The sequence below is a fragment of the Podarcis melisellensis genome (genome assembly GCF_964234715.1).
Source record: "Podarcis melisellensis genome assembly, chromosome: 6".
NCBI classification, from domain to species: domain Eukaryota; kingdom Metazoa; phylum Chordata; class Lepidosauria; order Squamata; family Lacertidae; genus Podarcis; species Podarcis melisellensis.
In genome coordinates this window covers 68,698,722-68,726,561 of record NC_138538.1, presented here as the reverse complement: position 1 = coordinate 68,726,561, position 27,840 = coordinate 68,698,722, and the positions used below count along the sequence as shown (strand labels likewise).

The 27,840-nt window shown below is 45.7% G+C and overlaps 1 protein-coding gene across 2 annotated transcripts; it reads left to right on the top strand.

Moving 5' to 3' along the window:
• The first annotated feature begins 1,458 nt into the window (after positions 1-1,458).
• LPAR3 (lysophosphatidic acid receptor 3) lies at positions 1,459-27,485 on the top strand. 2 transcript variants are annotated; one of them, XM_081914282.1, is made up of 3 exons: positions 1,459-1,942; positions 14,762-15,518; positions 25,673-27,485. In XM_081914282.1, the coding sequence occupies exons 2-3, from the start codon at positions 14,783-14,785 to the stop codon at positions 25,999-26,001; spliced, it is 1,065 nt and encodes a 354-aa protein (XP_081770408.1). In that variant the 5' UTR covers positions 1,459-1,942; positions 14,762-14,782; the 3' UTR covers positions 26,002-27,485. The 2 variants fall into 2 exon arrangements, with proteins under 2 accessions (XP_081770408.1, XP_081770409.1); XM_081914283.1 differs by lacking the exon at positions 1,459-1,942 and adding an exon at positions 12,579-12,615.
• Positions 27,486-27,840: the final 355 nt, after the last annotated feature.

Here is a 27,840-nt window from a genome sequence, read left to right as displayed (position 1 = left end):
AGCAGCTCCTCAGGGTCTCAGGCAGAAGTTGCTTGTAGCAAGCACCTGATGATATTGACTGGAGCTGTGTGAGGGCTCAGACCAAAGTCTAGCTAGTGAAACGTTCTGTGTTCCAATAGTTGGTCCACAACATCTGGTACTCAGAGCCATACTGCCTCTGGGCATGGCTGCTCTGCTTATCTGTTTACACTATTTGTAACATGTTATTCATTGTTCACACAACCCCCAGAATGAGAAACAGCATTAAAACAACACAAAAAGACAAGGGTGGCTAACCTGCGGCACGCAAAGATATTGCTGGGCTACCATTGGGGCTGGAGTCCAAATAACATCTGGAAGGGCTTCAGGTTCCTCACCTCTGCAATAAAACAACATTTCATTCACATACAATTTAATGTAAAAACAGACAATATACTAATATCTGCAGCAGCCAAGCGAAGGGTATCACTTTAGTCAACTACTTGGGCCATGTTTACCTAGTGGCAAAACTCGCATGGGTGCTGCTGCTGTTTGCACCTGAGAATGGAGGGCAGTCCAGAGTCAGGTGTCACTATTGCATGGGTCCCCAAATTCTGTGGCACCTGGGGAGGGCATCCTCTGATGACCTCAAAGTCCTGGCAAGGTGCAAAGGATCAGAGTGCCCTTTGGGCATAGCTGATTGCACAGGGGTGGCCAATTCAGCCCCTGTCTGGTTCATAACTTTTCTGCAGGGCTGCAAATCTTGCTGCATTAGGGGCAGCAAGGCACACCTGCCATCCATGCAAATTTCCAGAGGCTAAGGCAGGACTTCTGTCGCATGAAGTAATTGTGTGTGCATGTGCGCGAAAGTCTGGAGATCTGTACGCTACCACAATCCCCATGCCTGTGGGGGCTGGTAGGGTGGAATCACAGAATCTTAAAGAGTTGGAAAGGGACCCTGAGGGTCATCTAGTCCAACCCCCCTGTGATGCAGGCATCTCGGCTAAAGCGTCCCTGACAGATGCCCCATCCAGGCAGGAAGCCCTACAGGAGGTGGCGCCAGAGCCACAGGCACACATTCCAATTCTGCCCCCATCCTTCACAAGGGAAACACTGACGTCAAGGAAGTGCCATCCCTGGACCAGTTGGAGCAGCCTTTCTCAACCTGTGGGTCCCCAGATGTTGTTGAACTACAACTCCCATCACCCCTAGCTAGCAAGGCCAGAGCTCAGGGATGATGGGAGTTGTAGTCCAACAACATCTGGGGACCCACAGGTTGAGAATCCTGAAAGGTGAGGGCAGACAGGTCTCGGTGGGGCACTGCCCCCTTTGCCCTGGGGGGGGGGGCTAGTCTTCACTGAGTATGCACGCATGTGGAGTGCAGGGAGGGGAGGAGAAGACGAAGAAGAAAATGTAGAGGAGGAGCAGGAGTTTTTCACTCGTGGCTGTGAGGGACTGATCCAGCCAGCCAGGAGGAGGAGGAGGAAAGAGGCGGGAGCAGGCAGGGAAGCCAAGCAGCAGCGACTGGGCTTTCCCAGTGCCGCTGCTGCCCTTGCGCCTTGCTCCACATTCGCTCGGGAAGAGCAGCAGCGCCTCGAGAAGCTCCTCAGCTCTTCGCTTGCGACTGAAACCATAACAAACTACCGAGGGCCCAATGGGAAGGACCCGAGAGCGGCAGGTTGCGAAAGAAACCGCGCGGCGACGTACCCGGCGCCGGCCCCGAAGGCAGCCTTGACCGACGGAGGGCGCCTCGGCTCGCCCCAGGGTTCCCCGCCCTCGCACCGCCTTCGGTGGGGGAAGGAGGCAGCCCACGCCCACGCCGGCGGCTCTGGGGGCCGCCGCCGCCGCCGCCAGAAACGTCCGCCGTGCACCGTCCGGCTTGACGGGAAGGAGCCGGCGCCGGAGAGCGAGCGGGCGGCGTGGCGGGTGCCAGCCGGGCATGCGGGCAGGCTGCAACTGAGGCGCGCGCGCGCGGGCTGCTGCGGTGAGTGAGGGGCTTGCGCCCTGCCGTGAGGGGAGTGGGGTCGGGAGGTAACAGGGGGGAGGGAAGGGTGACTGACACGCCTGCAATGTGGCTCCCTTCTCGGCGCCTTTTCCACTTGTGGAAGCGGGGTCCCCGTGGGAAGCTTTGAACTGCCAGGGGATCCGGACTCGAGCGCCGCCGCCGCCGCCGCCTTCTTCAAGCGCCTCTGGCTTCGCGCGGAGACCAAACTGTTGCTTCGCCCAGCAGCTTCCGCCGCGGTGCTGAGGCGCGCGCGCGCGCGGAGGAGGAGGGTGGACAACGTGCAAAGCAAGGAAAAAGAGTTTTCTCCAAGGAAGTGGGGAGCGACAGAACAGCGGGGATCGGGAACGCGGGACTCCTCTCTCCTCTCCGGAGTTTGGGCCACTGAAGGAGCAGCTTCCCTTCTTCTCCTAGCGATGCTAGCACAGTTGCAAAGCTAAGCAGGGTCCGGTGTGGCTCCAGGTTGGGTGGGAGACCGTGCCTGAGATTCCTGCATGACTTAATGACCCTTGCTTGCACTCTCCCTCTGAGCATGAGTGTAACTAGGAGGGCAGGACACCCACCTGTCGCCCTCCTCTGTCTAGCATATTCGGAAGGAAATGTCTCAACAGCAGTTGTTTCAAATTACTTTCTTTGGAACCCAGAAAAATCTTATCAAAATCTTTCTACAATTTCTAAGTATTTTTATTTATTTACTTGATTTTTGTGGTGGTGGTGGTGGTGGGCAGCCACCCCCTGCCTCCCCTGGCTATGCCCATGCCTCTGGGTGGTGCTGTTTAGGGGATTGGGCCCCATCACCCTGCCCCGACAGAGTGAGAAAGCACGAGTGAGGAGATGGAAATGGTGGCTGCTCTTCCATGGAGTTCCTGGGGTCACCTTTCGCTCCCTCTAGGTGACCCAGCTAGAGCCAGGCTTCCTTTCAGCACTGGCTAAAGAGAGAAGGCTTTTTTCCAGAAGGTAGAGCAAAGATGGGAGCCTGTGGGCCCCAGCTCCCATCTTTCCTTACCATGGGCCATGCTGGCTGAGGCTGATGGGAGATGTTTGATCTGAAGGGCCACAGGTTTCGTCACCTTTGAGGTAGAGCCTTCCAGCAGTGCCGGATTTAGGGTGGTGCAGGCGGTCCTCCCCCCTCACAGGGCGCCGAGCCAAGGGGGCGCAAAATAATAACGAAACCTATTTGTCATATTGGGTGTGTGTGCCAAAATTTGTCCTTGCTCAGGTTGCCGTATTACCAAAATCCGCCCCTGCTTTCAGAGGGAGAGGGCAGGTGTGCAATTAGAGATGGGAGCAGCCGTGACCTGCCCTTGCCTTGTTAGCAAAGCTGGCAGGATTGCCAACAAGGGAAGAATGAACTTCTCATCACCACCACCACCAAGAAGAAGTGTGTTTAATTTAATGTATGGACTTCAGAGTAAGTGTATCATTGTAGCAGGCAATTGCCCATGTTCATACGCTCATGTCTCTGGGCTACTAAATGCCTGTTTGTTGTTGTGACCGACTCTGATGCAGCCAAGCCAGGGCAGTTGTTTGGGGGGTTTTTTGGTATTCCTCATCCACAATCCATTGAGCACCGCCATTTTGATTTTCCTCTGCAACGTGTTATCTGGCTAGAAATCATACACTCTTCTTCTTCTTCTTCTTCTTCTTCTTCTTCTTCTTCTTCTTCTTCTTCATCTTCATCCAGACAGTGGGTCATTCCAGACGGTTGCTAATTTGAGGGTGGTATTCAACCACAGACTGGCAAATTCAGTTTGTGCAATTAAAGTGAACGTGGTGCTCTTGCACAACAGAACTACAGTGGTACCTTGGGTTACATACACTTCAGGTTACATACGCTTCAGGTTACAGACTCCGCTAACCCGGAAGTAGTTCCTCGGGTTAAGAACTTTGCTTTAAGATGAGAACAGAAATCGTGCTCCAGTGGCGCAGCGGCAGCGGGAGGCCCCATTAGCTAAACTGGTGCTTCAGGTTAAGAACAGTTTCAGGTTAAGAACGGACCTCCGGAACGAATTAAGTACTTAACTCGAGGTACCACTGTACTGGCAAATGCTCAATAAACAGCTGGTGTTGTATAACCTCCCTGCAAACTCTGTGCAAACCAATCAGAACGAATGCTCAATATACAGGTTGTCTTAAGTTAGGGCTGCGGCGCTGCCTCTGTATTTGTGCTGAGTGCCTTGTCCCAGTCGCCTTTTCAATCACTTTGTGATCCCTAGCCAGCTCACTTCATGGGCAGGCAGTAGCACTGGAAAAGGCTGAATCCTTGGCTACTGGAGAGTGGAAAGAATTGCAATAAGGCTCCAACCCTGAGAGATAATATTACTAACAGGAGTGGAACTGCCTTCTTTCGGGATATATGTTTACAAGAGCGCCTGGACAGCCAGATATATTTAAACCAGGATCCAGTAATAATCCTGGGTGACTTGTAAGGCTGAAACCTAATCATTCATTTGGGTGATTGCAGACTGGGACTTAGCAGGGGCTCTTCTTGCATTGTCGGGCCCCAGATAAGATGCAAAGGGTTGGCTTCTTCCCTTATCTTGGACCTCCCTTGTGACAATCAGAGGGACAGTGTCCCTAAGGATGAGACTCTTTTTGTCAGCCATGCAAAGTATTATACACTTGAGCAGCCGTGCTAACCTAACCTCTGTACCTATATTCATTTGGAAGTTGGCTAATGGTACATAACATAAAATAATAATTGTGACTACTACAACAATAATAACAACGCCAATGAATTCACGGCAATCCTTTCCATTTACTGTTGAGCGGGAAGGCTAGCAAATAGACGTAATTGATTATAAGCCAGAGTTTGAAGTCACTGAGCCTTGTGGGCAAATGCCTATTGCAAGGCAAATTGTTGGCTAATCGATGCATGAAATAGAGTGGCACCAAGTGGAGATTAAATGCTCTAAGGTTCGCCACTGCTGAGGCCGATAACAGTGATGAATTCACTGTGTTATCAAATATAGCCAGGAGCTAAAGTCTCTCTCTCTCTCTCTCTCTCTCTCTCTCTCTCTCTCTCTCTCTCTCTGTGTGTGTGTGTGTTTTGCTACTTGCATTGTGTCTACCCTCTAAACTGCTCTGGATTTGACAACTGTTCTGAGATTTTCTAAATTAAGGGTGGTGTGTTAATAACCTTTAAAAAGTACTAAATAAAGTACATGCTTGTCTGAGAAATTTTTAGTAAAATTTCTGTAACACAGTGTAACACAATACTTGCAGCCTGTGGTGGCTTTTCATCGTAAGTGTGTTACTGGGGATGGCTGGATGTTACTTCTTCACAGCATTAATTGCCCCTTCACTAAGGGTGGATCTACACACGGGGGGACGGGACGCTATAAATAAGTCAGAAATTAATTTTTTATAACGAAAGGGGAAAAAACACTAAGGAAAATCGCAAAGAATGTTTTTTGCTCTCCAGCGCCATCCTGTGTTGCATGCTTATAATGCATTCAAAACGCTGTTTTCTGACTCATGTAGCTGAGTCCTAAGTCTGAGGACCAGGCTAGATGTGATGGCAGTGGAACCGTTCGTTTAAACAGGGCTCTTTTTAAACAAAAAGGGGACAGAACTTGGCAGCATAATTAGCTGGCCTCAGGGATTGTGGACTTCATTCCTTGCCTACAGTCTATGTCTCAAGGTGTTCCTTTTCCTCATCCCAGCTGCGAATAAAGTGCTTGGAGAGAGAACGCAGTGAGGAGGCAGTCATTGGTTTGGGTCAGGATTCGGCATTCCTCACGCACATCATCCTTTTGCTGCTGAGCATATTCTTCCTGCCTTTTTTTTCCTACATCAGGATTTGCACAATTTTCACAGAGCTGCAAGGGACCACAAGGACCATCTAGTCCAACCCCTTGCGATGAAAGGAATCTTTTGCCCAACATGGGGCTCAAGCTCACAACCTTGAGATTAAGAGTCTCATGCTCTACTGACTGAGGTACCTGTAGATGATGGGCCAAATGCCGCCCCAAGTTCCCTCTGGCCAGATCTCCTCATAGTCCACATTCAAGCTGGAATACGCCCCGTACTATGGCAATGATGCACGTTTGCATGTTTGCCGTGGTGCAAGATTGGCAGGCAGGTGGAAGCGCCAAGCTTTTGTGTCGCTTGATTGCAACGTCTTTTGCAAAGGTGGGAGTCAACCCCATCGTTCCACCCACTTTTGCTTCTGATCCCACCCACTTCACCTCTAGCCCTGCCAGCCGTTTGCTTCTGACGCTCAGAAGGTTACTTGTGAGAAAAAATGTGGTGCTTCAGCTGAAGAAGGGTCCCCACCCCTCTCCTGCTTCAAGAGGGCTTAAGAGAACAAGTCAACAGTGTAAACTTTTCCACTTTAAATTACATGCCCTTCATTCTTCCAGTCTAGTAAGAATAAGATTTTTCATACAGCAATCTGAACAAGAGTACTTCCGATACTGTTAATTTGTGTCAGAACAGTTGATGTTACAGGTAGGTAGCCGTGTTGGTCTGCTGTAGTTGAAGCAAAAAAAAAAAAAAAAAAATCCTTCCAGTAGCACCTTAGAGACGAACAGTTGATGTTATCTTTATTCTTGTTTATACTTACTGGGGCAGCAGAAAATTAGTCACACATGTAAAAAATAGTTTCAACTGGTAGAAAATTTCTCCACCATGAGAAAGGACTCAGAATTGCTTTAATATGGCAGTCTTCCATGACATGTGACATTGGTCACATGCATGGCATACATTTAAAGCACATGGCTACCCCCAGAGAATTATGGGAACTTTAGTTTTACCCACACAGAGAGAGCTACAATTCCCAGCACCCTTGGCAAAATGCAGTTCCCAGGATACTTTGGTGGAAAGCCATGTGTGGTGTGGATATGCCCAGCCAACTCAAATGAAGTTTTTCTGTTATCTGCTCCATTGATATTGGACTTTTTATTTGTCTAACCTGTGATTTGGATTAAGATATTGTCTGAAAGCCAAAGCAACCACAACCTAGGAACATTCTGAATTAAAATTCTACACCACGTGTCACATTCTCCAATGAAATATTCTGGACATTATTCCCAACTCATTCCAGATACTTAATTATGCAATGTGTGAAATGGAGGAAAACATGCTTGATATAGTGCTTATGGCTTGATGGCTATTGATAGCAACATGGGTATTTTTATCTTTCTTCTCTTTATATAAGTTTTGGATGTGCACTGGAAAGCGAAATGAAAATATACCCTGTACCAGGCTGCAAATCCTAGATTTGTCTAGGTTGGACTCTTATTTTACTTTCAGTCCACTGTAATCAAGACATTTCAGGGACTTTGAAAGGGCCTGCTCGTGGCTTTACGAGATCAAAAATCACTTTGGCTCTTTTCCTGCTTTCAGAATGCAAACAATGTTCGCAGGCGTGGTTGGTGCAACTTTTGCACTGGTCCAAACATGCAGGCACAGACTCCTGTAATGAGGGCAGTGTAGATATAGGAATACCGGAGGGGCTGTGCCCCCGCCTACTCTGCTCATCAGCTCCCCACCAGCCCCTCCAGAAGACACTTTTATTTGCTGTATTATCTGCCCAATCATCCCCACAGAGCCGGTGTGGTCGCGCTGGGTGCCACACTGCAGAGGCGCCAAACAATGCTGCAGAACGGAGTGCAGGAGGGACAGCTGGGATTTGAACCTGTGACCATCTGCATGCAAAGCAAGATGCGCTACCATTGAACTATGGCTCCTCAAGGTGTACATCGCAGTTTCTGAGCATGGAATGTCCCCTCTGGATCTTGGCAAATGTGCTTTTGCTGCCACAGGTCAATGAAGTTGCTCTTCTAAAATCTTGTATGCTTTTTTTTTGGGGGGGGGAGGAAAGCTTCATTTGCATTGCATTCCCAGTACCAATATCTTCGCAACTGTTTCTGTATTGAATTGTCTAGACTAGAAGACAAGAGGCTGAGATATGGTGACTCTGCACAGCTGTGTATTGTTTTGTTGGCCGACATGTTGAAGTATCCAGTCATCCCAATCAAGGCTCAATCCAGTAATCTCTGCTGACTTCCAATCCTGCTCTCGGTATATACTGCCCGGGTGAAGAGCAAAGCTTAAGGGGGAAAGGATATGATGGTGACGAAAGGAGTTGGCACATACATATTTAGTAAATAGTATAGAGACCGGCTTTATAATGTCTTAAATGCTGAGATTATTTCCTCATTACAGGCTGAGATGCCAACTCTTTCTTTAGTCCTCAACTCCGGGAGTCTTTAAATGAAAGCTTTGTCATGACGTTTTTAGGTTAGATGCCATGTATAGACTTCCTAAACCGTAATTTCAGAAGATCTTAAATTATGAAAGCCTCCAGAGTCTAAATTTGTGGTAACTAGAGATGTACTGGGTGTCTGCCCTTAACAGGTTTTAGCATGGCTGCAATAGCTTTGAACTAGAGGAGTATGGTACAAAAATGGCCCACAATGTCTAACATTAGCATTGCATAATATTGTCTTTCCGTGTGTGGCTTGCCTCTGTTGACTTTTAATTATTTACTCATGCCTGGGAAGTAATAAAGTGATGATAAGACACACTTGTGGACTGCTTTTCACTTGGATTATTCAAAGGTATCTTCTGTACAATATATTTAAATAGTCGCAGTATTCAATAGACATTGTTACGATTGGCCAACACACCAATCAAACTAACTTGTCAGATGTTATGTGATCATGGTCAAATATTATCCAGTCTTTCAAACAGCTGATGATGCTTGAGGTTTTGCTAACTTGGCAGAAGTGCCTTTGAAAACCAGCTTTAAAAAAATGCTATTGCTTTCCATTATTTCTATTTATAAATTTATTTTTCCTATTATTATTATTATTATTATTCCTCTTGGCACACTTTCATAGGTAGTTATTTTTTTTGGAAATGTTAATAAATATTTCACAAAGTATTCCCCCCCCCAACTCTATCTTTTTATAAATTATAGAATCAGAGAATTGTAGAGTTGGAAGCGACCCCAAGGGTCATCTAGTCCAAAGCCCAGCAATTCAGGAATCTCAGCTAAAGCATCCCTGACAGATGGCCATCCAATCTCTGTTTAAAAACCTCCAGGGAGGGAGAGTCCACAACCTCCCAAGAGAGATTGTTCCACTGTTGAACAGCTCTTCCCGTCAGAAAGTTTCCCCACATGTTTAGTCACGATTCCTAGGTAAGATCCTCCCCCTATTGTGTGGGCAGGGTTGTCCCTCCCCCTACCTGGCCTGATCACCTTGGCAACGCCTCCCCAGGTGGGATTGAGCAACTGGTTGAGGTAGGCGGAGACCTCCAGGTATTCCACCTGGGGAAGGCGAAGCCAAGCCTGTGTTAATGGTGCTGCATAGGGTCCAGGGGGCTGCGCGCGACCACGCAAAGGGCGCCCCCCATTTAATGTTGGGAGTGGTCATTCTTGTAACTTGAAGCTGTTGGTTCAAGTCCAGCCCTCCAGAGCAGGAGAAAGCAAGCTTGTTCCTTCTTCTATGTGACAGTCCTTGAGATATTTGAATGTATGTATGTATGTATGGAATCCAGAAATGTTTTGTGTCTTCATTTTTACCAGAAACCTTGCTTATTCCAGCTCAGGAAAGATATACTTATCTTTTTTTCTTCTTCTTAAAGAATAAGCCTGCATGTTCCAGTGTAAAAAAAAAATAGGGAGGGGAGCCATTAATTCTGTGAACCAGCACTCCATCAGAGAGATCCGGTTGCAAACCCTTTCCCTACAAATCAATTTGCGTTTTGCATTGTTACACTAAGTGAAAAGTTAATGATTCATTGCTGTGTGTATAAGATGACCACATTATTTGTGCTTGAGGGTTTCCCACAGGCATCTGGTTGACCACTGTGAAAACAGGATGCTGTGCAAGAGGAGGCCCTTTGGCCTGATCCAGCAAGCACTTCTTTATGTGAAGGGAACATTATCAAACCCCAATCAAAACGTTTGTCTTCATACTTCACATTCATGTTGTTGTTTTCTTGGCGTTCTTGGTAGCTCCTCTACTTCCACGCAGCTGCTTCTTCCGAGTTACCTATTGACTTAAAAGGTGTGATCACACCCAGTGGCAGAGGAACCCTTTCCGGCACCCAGGGTGGGACACCGAGGGATGGGGCGAACCACCTGGCGGCGCACGTGTGACGTCCGTATGGACTGCGCATGCACGGCAACCTGTACAGACGCCACGCGAGTGGCGCCCATACTAACTGTGTGTGCGCCCTAGGCTGCTCTACAGCTGGAGGGGGGCAGCTGGCCATCTTGTCAACCCCCCTCCAGAGTGGTGCCCAGGGCGGACCACCCCCTCCGCTCCCCTTCGTACGCCCATGATCGCACCTATGAGCTTGGCCATGTTGCTGAGAATGCAAGGACACTGAACCTCATAGCTGCTTCCCATCTCCCAATTTTGCATCTTGGGAAGGCTCCTTATCAAGTCAGGGGGTGCAATTCAACATTGCACTTGTTCCATCTGTGCAAGCAGTTCGGCTTGCCAGACAGAATGACCCACCCACCCACCCTGCAAAGCCGTTTGCAGGGGATGTGGGTGGTATAAAGCACTACTGTGCAAGATGAGCACCTTTCCAGAGAGGATGTCATTATCCATTGTGCACTTCAGGACTTGAAACGCATGTGGGGTGGTGAGACCCACACCTTCAGCTGAAATCCTGGTCGGTGGCTCTGTGAGAATACAGCAGAAGCAAAGCAGAAAGTTGAGTACACAGTGTCTGTAAAGAACAGGCAGCATGTTCTTTTTCCTGCGAATAACAATGCAGGCAAGATGTTTCTGCCATGGGAAAGTCCTGGTGAGGCATTATCTACAGAATTACCCAGAGTCCTGAAAACTAGACGGGACAGGGATTGCTTATACCCTCCTCTGCAAATAACATAAGTTCCACCTGACCTTAAAGGCTGTGCACTCAAACACACCTCTGGAAAATGTACCGTAACATGCCCACCAATATCAGAACCTCCAAGTGTCCCTCTTTTTCAGGGGCAGTCCTGGATTTACAGCAGCCATCCCGGTTTCTGATTTGATCCCGGAATGTCCCGCTTTTCTTTAGGACTTCCCCAATATCATTGGAGAAATGTTGGAGGGTATGGAGTTATGCGACACCCCCCCCCCCGAGCCAAGGAGATAAGTAACTTTACAATTTTTAGAAGACGTCTGAAGGCAGCCCTGTATAGGAAAGTCAAGCGAGGGTATATAAAAGTGTTTTGGGGGCAGAATCTCTACTAACTATATTTGCCTATATTCGCCATGTTTGTGTAGGCTTCACTACTCTGTTTCACTCAACCCTTTAATTCAAGGGAAGCTAGTATGGTGCCTGCCAGATGTTTTGGTCTACAGCTGCTACAATCCCTGATCATTGCCCATGTTGAGTGGGGCTGATGGGGAGCCATAGTCTCACATCTGGAAGGCAGCATGTTGGCTCCCCTTTGCTTCAACTGCTGGTCCATTTGCAGGACAAGGCATCGGACTTCCCATACCCCAACACATATAAATAAGAGACAAATGAGGCTGGTTTTTTAAGGTAAAAACAGGCCACAACTTTATTGAATACAGATGAAAGAGGTTTGGCTTGGGCATGGGGCAATCTAAATACTTCTGGCCCGCCAGCCAGAAGTGATGCGTGGTCAATCCAGGAGGGGGTTCCTAAGACTTACATCAAATAGGGTGACCCCCACAGGGACCGCCTTCTGGGGGAGTGTCTTCAGCCCCAGCCCCCTGGGCATGTGGACACGACCACTCCCCCTGGATCCCTTTAATGGGATACCCTAGCGTTTGGAGGGGCAGGCAGGGACTGAAACCTCCCCTCCATCCAAAACAAGGGATTGCCCCAATGCTCAACTGCCAGAGGTGAGCAGACTTGGTAAAACAAGTGTGCTGCTTTGAGAAACAAGCACACAGGTCTGAATATGACGACAGCAGCCTATCTCCCTGAAATCCCAGATAAGGCTTTGGCCAAAATGCAAAGGACTGCTGCTAGTGAACCGAAGATGCTCCGAAGTGGATGAGCAGAGTGTGTGGTTTTGGAGGGTGAGAGAAGGAGGGGTAAAGTGAGATGAAATTAAGGGGTGGCAGAGATTTTTCGTGGAATCCCACAATGAAACAAATGAGCCCGTCCTTTTCCAACCTTGCGATTCTTCCTTGGGTAAGGAGGAGCTCCAACGGATCACAGTCATGGAGGTCCAGTGCTCTTCCTCAACAAGAAAGGTTCTGGCTCAGAGGAGCCCCAAAAGCCAGCAGCTAGTCTTTGATTCAGTTGTTCTGAGGCCCAGAAAAAGGGCCAAAATGTTTGTGTGGACTGACCCAGGGAAGGTTAACAGCACACATGTGATTCTTGACATGGTTGCTGGAGGCCTCCTTCCTCTGTTCATTTACCTTGGGCAAGGCTTTATAATTGGGTTGCTCAATCAAGCAAGGTAGATCAAGCAAGCAAAGCATCGTCTCTGTTTATAGGGCTTCGTATCCCAAGGCGACTCCCGCCCTCTCTGTCTGGCCCTCAGGACTCTCCCCAGACCACGCCACTTCTCCTGAGGCCATGACCCTCAGCAGTCTTGCTTCACAGCCTCCTTGAGTGTGTTTTTTGCCTGACTGGAATGTGCCCTTGAACTCTGATGATATCTTTTGCTTGCCTAGATGACGGGTGGGAGGTCTGTGTAGAAACCAGCATATGATACAAAGGTAACTTGTAAATTTGTTGCCTCTGGCTCTGCACAAAAGCTTGTACAGAAACCAAAAAAAAAAAATGCAGTCCTCTGGCTGACACACCATTGGCTACTGCATTCCTTCCTCTTCCTTTAAGTCTTCAAACTCTGAAGTTACCTCACAGGGAACCTGATTCTTCATGCGCTTGCCAACACACTGTTGACAGGAACAAGAAGAGGACAGGATCAGACTGGTAGGGAATGAGCAACACTAGTGCTATTTGAGTAGCTATAGCAACTAGGGAGGAAAATTGTGAGTTCTATGGTTCGCAAGTGATAGAGGGATAAGGAGAGGCCTTGGTTGCATAAATTGTGGCAGGTCTGCTGCTCTTCCCAAAAGTAATGGCCTACCTGACTCAAAGGTGACGGCTTCAAGCTTAGCAAAGCATTCCCATCTTGCACCTTTCACCGCTGTGTACCAGAAGGGATTTCAGCAGGTTTACCTGGCATTATATGCTACATCTGCTGAAATGCCACTTCCTATACTTGGGGTGGACAGAAGGTAGGGTGGTAGATCTTTGGATGATTTGAAGTTGACCATCAAGGATGCTAAACTCCCAGTATTTAACAATGACAACAACAAAATGCCCCCGTCCCTCCACATTACAGTGCTGAAATGAAGGAAGCGGAAGCAAAGGTTACCAGGATTGGATTGGTGTGTGGAAGAGCTGCAAGGTCCATTCAGTTCCGGGATTTAGAACTATTTCCTGGTCGCAAAGTTCTTTAATTCTAAGTGGACATCTTTTGTACTTGGCTCCAGTTAGATCTTGGGGTTCAGTGGGGGGCGGTGAAATGAAGTTGGTTCTTACAAACTGAAGGCTGCTCTCACCTCTCTTCCACACAGCTGTTAGAAGTGCGAGAGCTCTGTTAATTTTTTTCAACTGACCACCCATGCGCTCTGCAGTATAAACTGGGAGGAATGGAGAACCTGGGTGTCTGTGTCACAATTAGCACACAGTGTGCACATTTTAAGTTAGAAACGGCGAGCGATGCCTACTTAGCTGACTCTTGTGTGCCCAAATAAAGCTAGCAACCTAGGAGAGTGAAAATTATTACCTAGCATATAAATTACCGTATAGAGAATACAGTATATGCAAATATACATAACAAACACGACTCCTAGTGAAACAGAACTTGCTTTTAAGGTTGCGGCAGAATTGCCACTCCTAATCTCTTAAACATTTGATTGATTGATTGATTGATTGATTGCCCTGAAGGGTTTCCAAATGTTTCCCCTGAGGCTTGGGGGTTCCTAAAGAACGGGGCAGGACTCCTTAGTAAAACTAGGAAAGGCTCAGGGGCCTCTTGCTCATCACATCAAATAAAGAAAGAAGAAGAAAGAAGATTCCACCTAAACAATAGGAAGTACTTCCTGACAGTAAGAGCTGTTCGACAGTGGAATTTGCTGCCAAGGAGTGTGGTGGAGTCTCCTTCTTTGGAGGTCTTTAAGCAGAGGCTTGACAACCATATGTCAGGAGTGCTCTGGTGGTGTTTCCTGCTTGGCAGGGGGTTGGACTCGATGGCCCTTGTTGTCTCTTCCAACTCTATGATTCTATGATTCTATGAAATATATGTGCCTGATATTGTGACCAATACGGTGGGATAGAAATGTAATAAATTTAGTAAATTCCATGTGATTAAATCCATGGACTGGACATTTGGGACATTTAATTACATAAATAAGCCATTTGTAAAGGCATTTATATATTTAATTTATGCTCTGGGTTTTTAAATTTTTTAAATATATTAACGGGCACTCAGAATGTCTTGCCATAAAATGACAAAGAGTATCTGATTCGTTTGGAAGAGTGTTGAATGTGCTTGGATCTGGAGTCTGACACGTGGCTTGCTTGTGGCGTACAGGAACTCTTAAAATGGGGCATGTCCACATAAGGACTCTACCTAAAAACATCAAGGTTTTGAAACTGGAGTAAAAGGCATAAATGTGCACATAAATGGATTTAGCTTGCCTGCTTCGCATAACCTGTGTAGTTGCATGATTTGACTTTTGAAGGTGAGAAATATTTGTTTGGGACAGCTTCCTTATCCATGGCAATTCCAAGATGGCACCACTCCTATCCTCCATTTTTTTTAACCTTCCTTTCTTTTTCTCTCCCCCTTAGGATGCCATACTCTAATCCAGGATGAATGAATGTCACTATGATAAACGCATGGACTTCTTCTATAACATGAGTAACACAGCCACAGCAGATGAGTGGACGGGGACAACTCTTGTCATTGTCTTATGTTTTGGGGCCTTCTTTTGCCTCTTCATTTTCATCTCCAATTCACTGGTCATAGCCGCTGTGGTCAAAAACAAGAAGTTCCACTTCCCTTTCTATTACCTGCTAGCCAACCTAGCAGCTGCGGACTTCTTTGCAGGCATCGCTTATGTATTCTTGATGTTCAACACCGGCCCAGTCTCCAAAACGCTAACTGTTAACAGGTGGTTTTTGCGACAGGGACTTCTGGACACTAGCCTGACAGCTTCTCTGGCCAACTTGCTAGTCATTGCCGTTGAGCGCCACCTGTCTGTTGTTCGGATGAGGGTCCACAGCAACCTCACAAAGAAGAGGGTCACCTTTTTCATTTTGTTGATCTGGGCCATAGCTATTTTCATGGGCGCAGTGCCCACCTTGGGCTGGAACTGCCTGTGTGACATCTCAACCTGCTCTTCGCTGGCTCCTATTTATAGCAGGAGTTACTTGATATTTTGGACCGTCTCCAACCTGGGGGTTTTCTTCATCATGGTGGTGGTGTACATAAGAATCTACATGTACGTCCAGAGGAAAACGAATGTTTTATCTCCACACACAAGTGGATCCATCAGCCGCAGGAGGACTCCAATGAAACTTATGAAGACAGTCATGGCGGTCTTAGGTAAGAGGATGTGGAGGGCAGATGTGCTTGTGTTGTATCATCATCATTCAGTTTGAGAAGGATGGTAGATCTTGGTTGAGCCACCTGTGGTTACATTTCCAGTGATTAGGGCCCACTTTGTCCTTATCGTAGGATGGGGGTTCTGGGATGTTGGGATGGAAACTCACCATGTGTCTTCAGCCGCAAGAGGGTGTTATTACTCCATGCCTCATCCTTTCTCTTGGATCTATGTTCGTGGTGCCATGGGAGGCCTACACAGCCATTGACCTCATTATTGGGCTTGGGCTGCTTATGAATCATTAGGCTGCTTATGAATCATAACCAGCTTTAGTTTACAAAGTGGGTAAGCAGAGCCATTTAAACTGCAGATGGAAGATGTATCTACCTGCAAGCTTCTTGCATTCCCAGCATGCTGAAAAATTATAAATGTGAGGTATGGTAACAACACCTTCCCTTCTTCAAATGCAATATCTTAGGAGGTGGCTTGTGCATTTCTCCTCCTTTAGGGTTTCTGACATTCATGCTGATAGCTTGACTTCACACCCAACCCTACTATTCTGCTCTAGGGTTTGTGGTAGTCATGCACAGGGATGGACAGATCTGTCAATTTTGGCTCTCTCAGTTCCTCGTTTTTCCAGTTTTAAATTCGGTTCTCCCCATTTCTGCAGCCAAAAATAAAATCACCAGGAAAATTCACTAGCATTTTAGTGTGAATTCATAAACACATTTTTACATGCAGTTTTGACTACTTCTTTGCAATCATTTTCTCCTAATACAATGCATCGTTTGCGTGTTTTTTTTCTTTTATTAATATTGTATGTTCATTTTATGCACACTTTCCTCTAATATATGCATTTTAGTCAGCATTTGTTTAGTGAACTGCATCACAAAATTTGTAGAAGTTGCGTTTTGGTTATCATATTGTTTCATAAAGTGTGAATTTGATAGCTTTAAATACAAGCTGAATTGAATTTTAATCCCATCCCTAGGTCATGCACAGGTGGTGGATACACTGACGGAAAACCTAAGAACTAGGAATAGCAGCAATATGTCTGATTGCATTAATTGGCACCAACAGCTTTGCAACAAAGAGCAAAAGATCCCAAGAGGAAGCCCAAAGTCTCACAAACTATATGAAGCTTGTTAGTATACTTGGTAGTAGTACAAGGGAAAAAATTAGGTTGGAATCAGGCTTTAACCTAAATATATGGTCATCTGAGATGAGTTGGAATTGCCTCCAGGCACATCAACTCTTGTAAACTTGGGGGGTGGGTGGGTAGGGAAAGAGAAGCTAGTTCACTCTTTCTGTCAGGCTAATAATAATAGTAATAATAATAAATTTCTTACACACCCTTCACTCTAACGTCCTGGCCATAAATGATGTGGCTGGGCTGATGCCCTGGTTTTTAAAAATAAATAAACCAACCAATCTGTGGGCTTGTTAACTTTTGTTCACTGCGTCCCAAAATATTGAGATGGGTTCAATCTACTCCATAGATTGGCCCTTTAACCCTTTTTTGTGGTTATCCTTTCAGCCACAGCTTTAGGAAGGCTATAGGATGGGTATGATTTGAGTAAAATGGGGATGGGAGTTGGGTGTGTGTGGAACTTGGGGGTTTCATTAAGTGCCTTTTACCGCAATTCAACCACAGTATTAAGAAGAAGGTTTGGTCCCTTCCAACTTGAAATGCAGTCCTTTTATAAGTAAGGCCAGTCTAGAATCTCCCTGGTGGTTTATTGGCACTGTGATAGATCTTAACTTCCCCTGTTTATAAAGCGTATCACCTTCTACCCATTCCCTCTCCCCAGAGCTCATTCTCCTCACAATCATTATATTGCTCTGTCCCTAGTGCCCAGGTTCTGAAAACCTGCTGAGATGGAGCCTCTATTCTAATTACTGGCAGGTGAACCCTCTCCCATGGTTGGAAGACTCCGAATACAGCTTTCTTCCCTGATGTAGTACCTTCTTGTTTATCTTGGGCTACAACTTCCTGTTGTCCTTGGCCATGCTAGCTAAGGGGCTGATGGGAGCTGCAAGCCAGAACATCTGGAGGGCACCACGTTGAAGGCTGGGGAAGGCTGTTTTACAGAACGCCTTTATATCCAAACCAAATCTAGTATTGAATTTTCATTCTCACCTGCTTGGGCATCTACAGTGTGCAGTGCAAATATTATAACAGTCAAGGAATGCTAAGTGAGATGAGGTGACCCTGAGCATCTTGCCTTGGCTGTTATTCATGTTGCAATTGCCTGTCAGACACCGAATAGCTTCTTTCATAACCATGCCATGTCCTTTTCACAGGAGGTAACAAAAGAAAGCATTGCTCTGGCTTGGGGGAGACCGCTACTGACCCTATTGTAACATTGCAAGATATCTGTAACATGGAGGACAGCCTCTCTTTTCATAGTCTGAATGCTTCGCCCATTTATCTACTGAATGCCAGGCCCAAGGACTCCGCTGCTTAGGTCTGGCATCAGAATTTCTCAAGGAGGCCTTGTTTTCTCGTAGCGCAACACAAAGTATGTGTGGGAAAGGCGGACGGGGACGGGGACCCAGCTATTAGATCTAAACAAATACATTGTGGTTGACATAGTGAATTCAAAGTAGGGATTGTCTTCTACAATACAGCTGTCCCATTGTGAGGCACGTTTGTTTTTCCACTGGGTCAATGCAGCTGATTTTAGTAGATACAAAATGATAGCTTTGGGTAGAGCAGTTCCCCCCCCCAACTTGGGGCTCAAGCTGCTTTTGGACTACAATTCCCATCGTCCTTGACCACTGGTTCTGCTAGCTAGGGATGATGGGAGTTGTAGTCCAAAAACAGCTGGAGATCTATGTTTGGGAAACACTGGGGTAGATGGACATAGCAAGCTGCCTTATACTGAGTCAGGCCATTGGCCCATCTAGTTCAGTACTGTGTACTCTGGCTGGAAGCAGCTCTCCATGGTTTCAGATGGGGTTCGTCCCAGCCCTACCTGGAGATGTCAGGGATTGAACCTGGGACCTGTTGTATGCAAAGCACACTTACCATTTTACCCCTGAGCTATGTCCCTACCCCATATAGTCTTATATTACTGACTATTACCATTGGTAGGAGGCAACACAATCTGTTTGCTTAAAACCATGATGTGCATTCTGGGAGGTTAGAAATCCTCCCACGCCTCTCTCTTTTCTTCCCTGGGTGGTTTACATTTCCTCTCCTTCTTTTCCCTGCCTGTTTGGACATGCTGGGAGACAGGTTACAGGACACCAGAACCAACACAGTCCCAGCAAAAGCTTTGCTCTCTTATTTGTCAAATCTTACGCATCTATAGCATCAAGATGTGTTTTGAGCCATGGTTTGTTCAGGCTTCTTAGCCCCATCATTTTTCTTCAGGAATGCCGAAGTCACAGTAAAATGCAACAGCACCTTTCTCTTACTGCTGAGTAATCCACAATAAATGACCACGCTTCTGATATCAAAGAAAGACTTTCTAAAGTTAGAGGGTGTGGGAATTTCTTTTTAGTGACTTTTAACTACAAGGAACAGGTTACAAATGGAAGAAGGGCTTTATGGTTTGGTTGTGTGTGTGTACCTAGATAATTGTATTTTGGGGGCTTTGTGGTTTGTTTGTTCATGTGTGAGTGTGTGTGCGCGTGCATGTGCACAGATGCATTGCGCCTCCCATCTCCTGATGGCTGGAACATGTCCACTGTGAGGGGCATATCTTCAACCCCCTCAGTGCAGTACTTCCTCTTCCTGTATGAGGGAACGTCATCCATTCACTTATAAGGGAGAGGACAAAGAAGTAAAGTGGTACCTCGGTCTACGAACTTAATTTGGTCTGGAAGTCCGTTCTTAACCCAAAACATGCTTAAACCAAGGTGCGCTTTCCCTACAGGGGCTGGTGCCCTTCCACCGTACAGCTTCCAAGGCAATGTTCGCTAGCCGGAACACCTACTTCTGGTTTTGCGGAGTTCGTTGCCCAAATAGTTCATTAACAGGGCTGTTCATAGACCGAGGTACCACTGTACACCTAGTGGGGAGTGGAGCACTATCTTGGGTCAATATCAAACTTGCCGTTGGTGATTCTGGTTCCTAGAGTTCCGGCCAGCTTTTGCTATATCTTGGCTGTGACCTTGATTGCGCCCTTTTTACTTTGTCAGTGGAGAATCCTTGCTTAGAGCTAACTTTTCTCTGCATAGCCTGAGGCCTTCTGATGCCATTTCAGATTGTGGTGCCAATCAGGGACCGCCCCTCCAGATCCTATTAAGACTGCTACCCCTGTGCTACAGTGAGGCATAACCTTTAAAAATTAGTTTTTAAATACAGAGAAGATGCAACCCTAAATACCTACCGTAAGCTTTTGAACTCTACATATCTACGACCCACCCACCCACAAAACTATTGCACTTTTTACCAGCGGCGTGGCAAGCTGAAATTTAAGAAGCGAATACTGTTTTCCTGTCCTGAATACACAGTGATACCAAGAACTTCAGTTGCTGATTACAGGGGCAAAGAGTCTTGCCAGGGAAAGGGGGCTTCAGCCCTAATTCTGAAAACTTGTAGCGGCAATTGGTTTTTATTACTTAGTTTTTAAAGATACCTGAGCAGGAAAGCAAGTAGAACGAATACCCAATAAGCCTTCCTCAAATAAGTACTGCTAACAAGAATTGCAGTTGCCTCTGGATGAAAGGTTCCCAGTGCACATATTTGCACTGATTCAAGTATGTTTTGCTGCCTTTCAGTGGGAAAGCAGAGCCCGCTGGTGCAAACCGCTTGTAAAATAACGCACTGCCGTGACTTTACCCAGCTCATACCGAAATGGATGGCAACGCTCTCCATAAATTTTGGCAGGGCCAGATAAGGGCTTAGTTTCGCAGTAAGCTATAGCCTATTAATTTGCTCAGGAGAGCAGCATTTTCACTCCAGTCAGACGTCATGCCAGTTGCTTTTCAGATTTTTCTGATTCCTTCTCCTATTATGTTGGGAGATTAGAATCTAGCTGGGTTTCTTTAAATGACAGTTTCCACTCTCTGGAAACTACGTATTTTAGTCACAATGCCTTCAATTTATTTTGAGTGCCTTCCTTTTTATCTGAAACGGTTTTCTGGTTGTCAGCCGTTCAAGATGTTTAGACTTGTAGGCTGTGGGAGAATTCATTTCATATTTCCATTTCCTAGAAAACAGACCGGAAATGGTTCTGCATTATTGCCAGTCTGCCTGCATCTTTCTGTTCCAATGTGATACCATCATCTAGATTACAAGAACCCTTTCTAGGCTGCCTTTTTTCAGCACCCTGTTTTCCAGAGCAGCCAACTTGATCCATAAATAAGGGCTAGCTGACCCTCTTATTCTGCTGTTCTCCAGCAGCTGGCATTCAGAGCCATTATGCCTCTCATCTTGTTTTACAGCCACCAATAGTTGTATCCTCCTCCCCTACAAAAAACTTTCCAATTTGATAGTCCTCATTCAGTACATCTTTTTTATTTTTTAAATGCGTTTTAATAAATTTTCAGAAACAAAGTCAAATAAAACATAAACTCTTACATTCAACATTTTAGTATTTTCTTATTCACCCTGCGCTTTGTTGCGCTTGGACTTCTTTCCTTCCCTGCTTCGGCTTTCACAAATTAACGTCCACTCTTACAGATTCTTATTTACACTCCATCCACATCACAAGATTTATGTTAACCCTGCTACAGTTTTTAAGCTTCTACAATTATTCCGTATATACACAACAAATTTACACCACTCCCCTTCAAACTTTGTTACTTTTTGGTATCTAATCTTATAAGTCATTTTTGCCAACTCAACATATTCAAACATTTTCGTCTGCCACTCTATTGAAGTTGGAATCTCCTGGGTTTTCCATTTCTGGGCCACGAGAATCTTAGCAGCGGTCATGGCATACATAAATAACTTACAATCCTCTTTTCTTACTTCATCTCCTATTATCCCTAGCAAGAAAGCCTCTGGTTTCTTTGGGAATGTGTATTAAACAGTTTTTTCATTTCGTTATATATCGTATACCATTTTCTTTCATTTTTTTGCATGTCCACCACATGTGGAAAAGTTCACCATCCTTTAATTTACACTTCCTCATTCACTACATCTTGTGGCAGTGAGCTCCTTGGCTTAGCTGTGCTCAGTGGGAAGAGGCACTTCCTCTGTCCTGGCCCACATCCCCACTTTTCAGGTTTACAGGTTGACCCCGTGTCCCAGAATTACGAGAAAAAGAAGAAAAACTCTTATCCGCTCATTGTCTTATTATTACGATTGACTAGCAAATATTTCCACCGAGTCAATTTTATCATGTGCTCTCATATCTTTGGATAATGATAGCTGTCTTCTTGGGAGGCTTACCCAATTGAGAGGTGGAGAAATTTAGATAACGTTAGACAGAAATTACTTGCTGTGGTTGCCAGTTCCATTGACCTACGTGTGCAATGTCTGTGTTACTCTGACCCTTGGACAGATAGGGGAGAGCCCTATCACTGACCCTTTTGTTCTTCTTCTTGCTCCTTTCCCCTCGTGATTCCCCGCTCCCACTTGAGTTTCCCTTAAGAACACAGCATGGATCCCAACCCACAATTCCATAGTCCCCAGCTTTTTGTTTGTCCTTGACGTGATCAGATCCAGATTTAGCAGAAAGTGATCCAGATAACTGCTTGTCTATTCAAGTATCCACTCAACAGAGGCTTCATTGCGTTTTATGGTTGTGTTGTTCCCTCCTTTTTCCTCTGAAATGAAGCCTAAAGTAGTTAATAAGTACAATTAATCAATTGCACAAGTAATCTATGAATAGAGGCACAGTGGTCCAATGTGCACGTAATGCCAAGCCATGGTTTAGTGCACAAGCCTTTGCAAACCTAGGCGATACTTTGGGCTCAAACACTCTCCTCTTGTGTGCCCCCTGCAGTCAGGAGGCAGAATAAATCAGTATTCAGTTGCACTTTAAGCAATCCAGGTGATCAGGAATTCACTGTGCTTTCAGTTTCATTCCTTGCCATGTGAACTAGGAATCGTGGTTTAAAAGGCGCACTCGTCAATTTTAAAACAAGCCAACTTCAAACAATGGGTTGATATGAGGCTGGCTTGTTTAACAAGTAGGTGTTTTAAGTGGCAGCTGGATCATGATATAGAGGTTTATAAAATAAAATATTTTCTTCCTTTCTTATAATAGTAGAACTCAGGATCACCTAATCTGTTGACTATAGGTTTGCAGGCAAGAAAATAAAGTGTATCTTCACGCAATGTGCTGTTGTCTCATGAAATTCACTACTCTTCCATACTCTTCTAGACTCTCAAAAGTTTATGAGCATGCTCAGACCTTGTTGAGCTACAAACCCATGGTGGAAAGCTCTATTTAGCCAGTGCAGCTACAGTCACATCTTGGTTTTCAAACAGCTTAGTTCTCGAACGTTTTGGCTCCCGAACGCTGCAAACCTGGAAGTGAGTGTTCCGGTTTGCGAAGTATTTTTGGAAGCCTAACGTGTGACGGGGCTTCTGTGGCTTTCAATCAGAAGCCTTGCTTTGGTTTCCAAATGTTTTGGAAGTCAAACGGACCTCCAGAACGGATTCCACTTGACTTCCAAGGTATGATTGTAAATGGAAATGTCACCTATGGTAAGAATTCACATCTAAGGATGAATAGGAGGTCATGTTGAGTGAGCTTTCAGCGGTCTCCTGTTGGCTGCTCTTAAAAACACAGGACAGGACTGGATGAATCTTTCATCTGATCCAGTAAGACAGTGTTTTTCCCCCATGGTCTAGATGCTTCACTGCATGTAGCTTGCGCAGAAGCATCGCAGTGAAAAATGCAAAGCAGCCTTTTGAAAGGAAAGGAGGTGACATTCCAGGCAAGTCCACACATGACCTTGGTTTTTGCTAAGCTGAAGAGTGATCGGCAGTCTGTCCTAACATGCTTATATTTGAGCAGAAATGATGCTTGCAGAAACCAAAAAGCAAATAAAAGGTCTCTCTCTTCGCATAAATTCGTATCCCTTACGTCTATATAGCTTACACTGACATTTTTTGTATTGTGCAAATGAACTGAGTAGCTGTTTCAAAAGTGATCGAGATGTACTTGGCCTTGGACTTGTCCTGTACGTGGAATGCAGGGAGGGACAGGGCAGAGCCACACCATACAGTTGAAGTACATTTAAAGCACCTCAACCCCCCCCCCCAAATCCTGTAGTTTTCACCTCATAGAGCCACAGTTCCCAGGATTCTTTGAGGAACGCCATGTGCTTTGAATTTACGGCATTGATCTGCCCACAGTTAGGTCTCACCGCCATATGCATTTCTTACAATGCCTGCAACACTGATAGGGGAATTGAAATAAAGCTGCCCATTTCAAGGTGACTGCGGGATTGGGATTTGAACTCTTGTCCCCGTTCAGATTAGGTTTCCATTGCCCTACATTTGCATGGTTGGTGGGTGGGGAAACAGCGCTGGCATAACTTGCTGGAATATTTCTTTGCCGGCTTTAGGGGAGAAGGGAAAAGGCTTCCTAAAATGTAAGCTTTTGACTTTGATTTTTTTAAACAACAACAACAACACATAAATGGGTAGCACTTCCTCTGTGCGTCTTCTGCAGCCTGCCTTTTGTGCAGAGCTGTAATTTTCCTATTTTTGTAAACTAGGCAGCAATTGTGGCTTGAGCTAAGCACATGCTAGTTTGTGCATTAGCTCTGGCCTCCCTCCCTCCCTCCTTCTCTTTCTCTCTCTTTTTGCACTAAGAAGCATGGAATGACAAACCGGCAATGCTGGCACCAGAGATGAAAGAGCGATACAATTAGCCTGTTCCATAAATATTAATTGAGTTTGTCTGTTTTACTGTGTGGTTTTAGTCTCCCTGATTTGTTAGTTGCTCTGGGAACCCAGCAGGGTTGATGGACGAAATACAAATTTATGAAATAAAAGAAATGCAGTGCTTGCGTGTGGTGGTTCATAGATTCTGACCAGTGTCACCAACCTGCATGCTTGGCTGGTCTGCACATTGTTCTGGGAGGTGTTTCGAGACAGGAGATAAATATTGCAAACCGGTTGTTGCACTATCACAAATGGGCGACGAACCACAGTTTTTCTCAACTTATTGCAAGAAAGAAATTCGACTCGGTTTGCACTTGAAGGTGAGCTTCCCAAATTTGCACTTTTTGAAACAATGCTCAAATTGAAACATAGCCATCCTTCAAACCCCAAATTTCTCTGAATTTTGCAACGTGGTTTTCCATGCATATACCAGGTTTGCTGAGGTCGGGGAGAAGGATGAACCAGTGTTTGTCTTGAGCAGCAGCTGCCTCCTCCAGTGACGGCTGCGAAGGAAGCATCCCATGGCCTCTCCATGGCCACAGCTGCCAGCTTCCTCTCTTGGGCAGCTCGAAGAAACTGCTGGAGAGCAGGCAACGAGGAGTAGAGGCTGCCATCGCCAGCAAGGCCCAGTCCCACTTAATGTGCTGGCTCTGATGAGCAGGCAGAGGGTAGGGCTGCCCTGGGCAGGAAGAAAGGGGGAGTGGAGCAGAGTCTCTTTTCTTCTTTTAATGCTTTGTATGTCCATGTCTAATCTTGCTCCTTCCTAAAATTTATGTACAGTGGTACCTTGGGTTACGTACGCTTCAGGTTACAGACTCCGCTAACCCAGAAATAGTACCTCGGGTTAAGAACTTTGCTTCAGGATGAGAACAGAAATTGTGCGGTGGCACGGCAGCAGCGGGAGGCCTCATTAGCTAAAGTGGTACTTCAGGTTAAGAACAGTTTCAGGTTAAGAACGGACCTCTGGAACGAATTAAGTACTTAACCTGAGGTACCACTGTATTGATACGTGTTTTTCATTTTGTAAATCTACCAAAGTATAAAATAAAATCGGGATTAAGTGGGTTTCTCAAGACAGTGGAGGGTGGGTGTTCTGTGTCCCATTGGTGTAGTGGTGCTCTGCGGCAGGGGCAGGTCTGTGTGGCAAAAAATGGGAGGTTGAGGGGGGTCAGTTGAGGGGCGAGTGAGAAATGCTCCTGTTTTCATCTGAGGGATATTGAAGGCTATGTAGTCCTCTTTGTCTTGTCCTAAGCCCAAATGCTTAATGCAGCACAATACAAACAAACAAACAAATCCAAACAAATTGAAACAAACAAACACATCCATTCTCTCTCTCTCTGCTTCTCTCTCTGATAGGTGCCTTTGTTGTGTGCTGGACTCCCGGCCTCGTCGTCCTTCTTCTCGACGGCTTGAACTGCACTCGTTGTGAGGTACAGAATGTGAAGCGGTGGTTCCTCCTCCTGGCCCTTCTGAACTCTCTCATGAACCCCATCATTTACTCGTACAAAGACGACGAGATGTCAAGCACGATGAGGCGCATGATCTGCTGCTCTTTTGAGGAGAGGCCGGAGCGCCGGTCTTCGCGGATCCCCTCCACGGTGCTCAACAGGAGTATGGACACCTCTAGTCAATACTTAGAAAATGGCATCACCCAAGGGACGATCAGTGGCAAAGGAAACACCTGAGTCACACTCTCTCGTTCTTCCTCCTTAAGAAGTGGACTGTGGCTTGTGCGGCGGATGCAAACGGACCAAGCACTGAACCAGCCGAGTTCATAATCCCGAAACAGCAGAAGTACATACTCTGTGTGCCAGGAAACCTAAACCCCAGTGTGGCCTGACATCATTGTAAATAATTATTGGATGAGAGGGGGAATATGCTGGAAGGGATGGAGAAGAATAGAAGGAGCGGACTTATTCTGCAGTGTGTGTTTTTAAGTTGGAAAAACTGTACAACCAGCATTGTGGAGTCCTCATTCTTCAGAGGCCAAGTTCCCAATGTGTGTGGCATTTACCACTACAGACTGCTGAGATGAGGCTGGTTCTCACATCTAAATCCGTATCTATCTACATCTATTATCTATCCATCTATCATCTCCACATAGAGAACTAGGATATCAGGGAGAAGAGTTGTAAACTAGCTTTCTGTTTCCTTTTTTTAATTTTCTCTGTGGAAATATTTTTGTTTTATTTTATTTTAGTTGTTGTATGGAGGGCTATTCAATACTGTGAGATCCAGACCAAAGCTGCAGCCTGTCCCTAGGCATGTTTACATTGGAGTATGTGTCATTTTGCTTCCAAATGATATGCATTGCTTCCGATTGCAGCCCTAAAGCCCTTTTGAACTCAGTGGGACTTGCTCCCGAGTAACCATATATCGGACTGGGCTCTTCAGTCTCCTGTGTGGTACGGTGTTTGTGCTCCTCCAGTAAACATTTTTCTTTTTCATGGCGTAACAGGGTTGCAAAACCAAAACAGCTCTTCTTCATGTTTATCTGGTGCCCCTGCCCCATCCCAGTAAATGAAATGATTTCTGAGCATCCTGACTTTCCTTCCAAGCTGTGATTATGGGGTGGGGGAGTTCAGGAGATTTCTGCAATAAACTAAGTGCATGCAAAAGCAGCCAATCTCCCAATAACATATTATTCCGTGCAACATTTGTGACTTGTTCGTAGGGACAGAACTGTTTGCTCTTAAAGAAACAAGCCAAATAATCACTGTCGGTTTCAGCTGAAGGTGGGGCAATGAGGATTGATGGCGGTATTTTTAAGCCTCTGGTCTTACCTTTCAGCTGTCACAAGTTCAGGCCTGAGTTGCTAGCACAAAAGATGCTGGAAGTCTGGTTATTAAATTTGAGTTTCTGAAAAGTCCCGGCTTAAAAAAAAGGGGGGATTTAGACTATTGTGTGGTGAAAGTTAGACCTGTGTAACAGAGACATAATATATGTGCACTTTGTGATTTATGGATTGAATCCTTTCAAGTTAGTGAGGGAAAAACTTCTTGCAACGGCATGGGATCATACTTTTTGTTATTTCAAAGTATTTTTTTATGTGCATAGATTAATTTTCACACTGTACTTTTTAAGTGGTTTTATCTCCTGTGGACTGTGTGTGAGATCAGTGGTATACTTCAGGCGGTGGTCCAGAACTGTAAATAAATGCAATGCTTTATATCTGAGTTTGGGTACCTCATTGTTTGGGGGACCATCTTCAGACACTGGGATTTTTCTAGAAGCAATACAGACACCTTTCCCTCTAAATGCTGCCAGAAAACAGGACCAGAATTTGCCGCCTACCTTGGCGAGAGAAATACCACTTCTTATTAGCATGTGCTAATTTAATCAAATTCATGAATGTTTAAAATTATGCATCTCCTAGGCTTGCAAAATAATATGTCAAATGAGAGAAAACTGCACTTTCTCTTGCATGCTCCCTGCATGAAAACAAAAATAAACAAAGTTCCAGGCCTACTTAGGTCTGGCTTAATAGCATGCCTAAATCAGTCTATCAGTCCAGTATTTTTCTC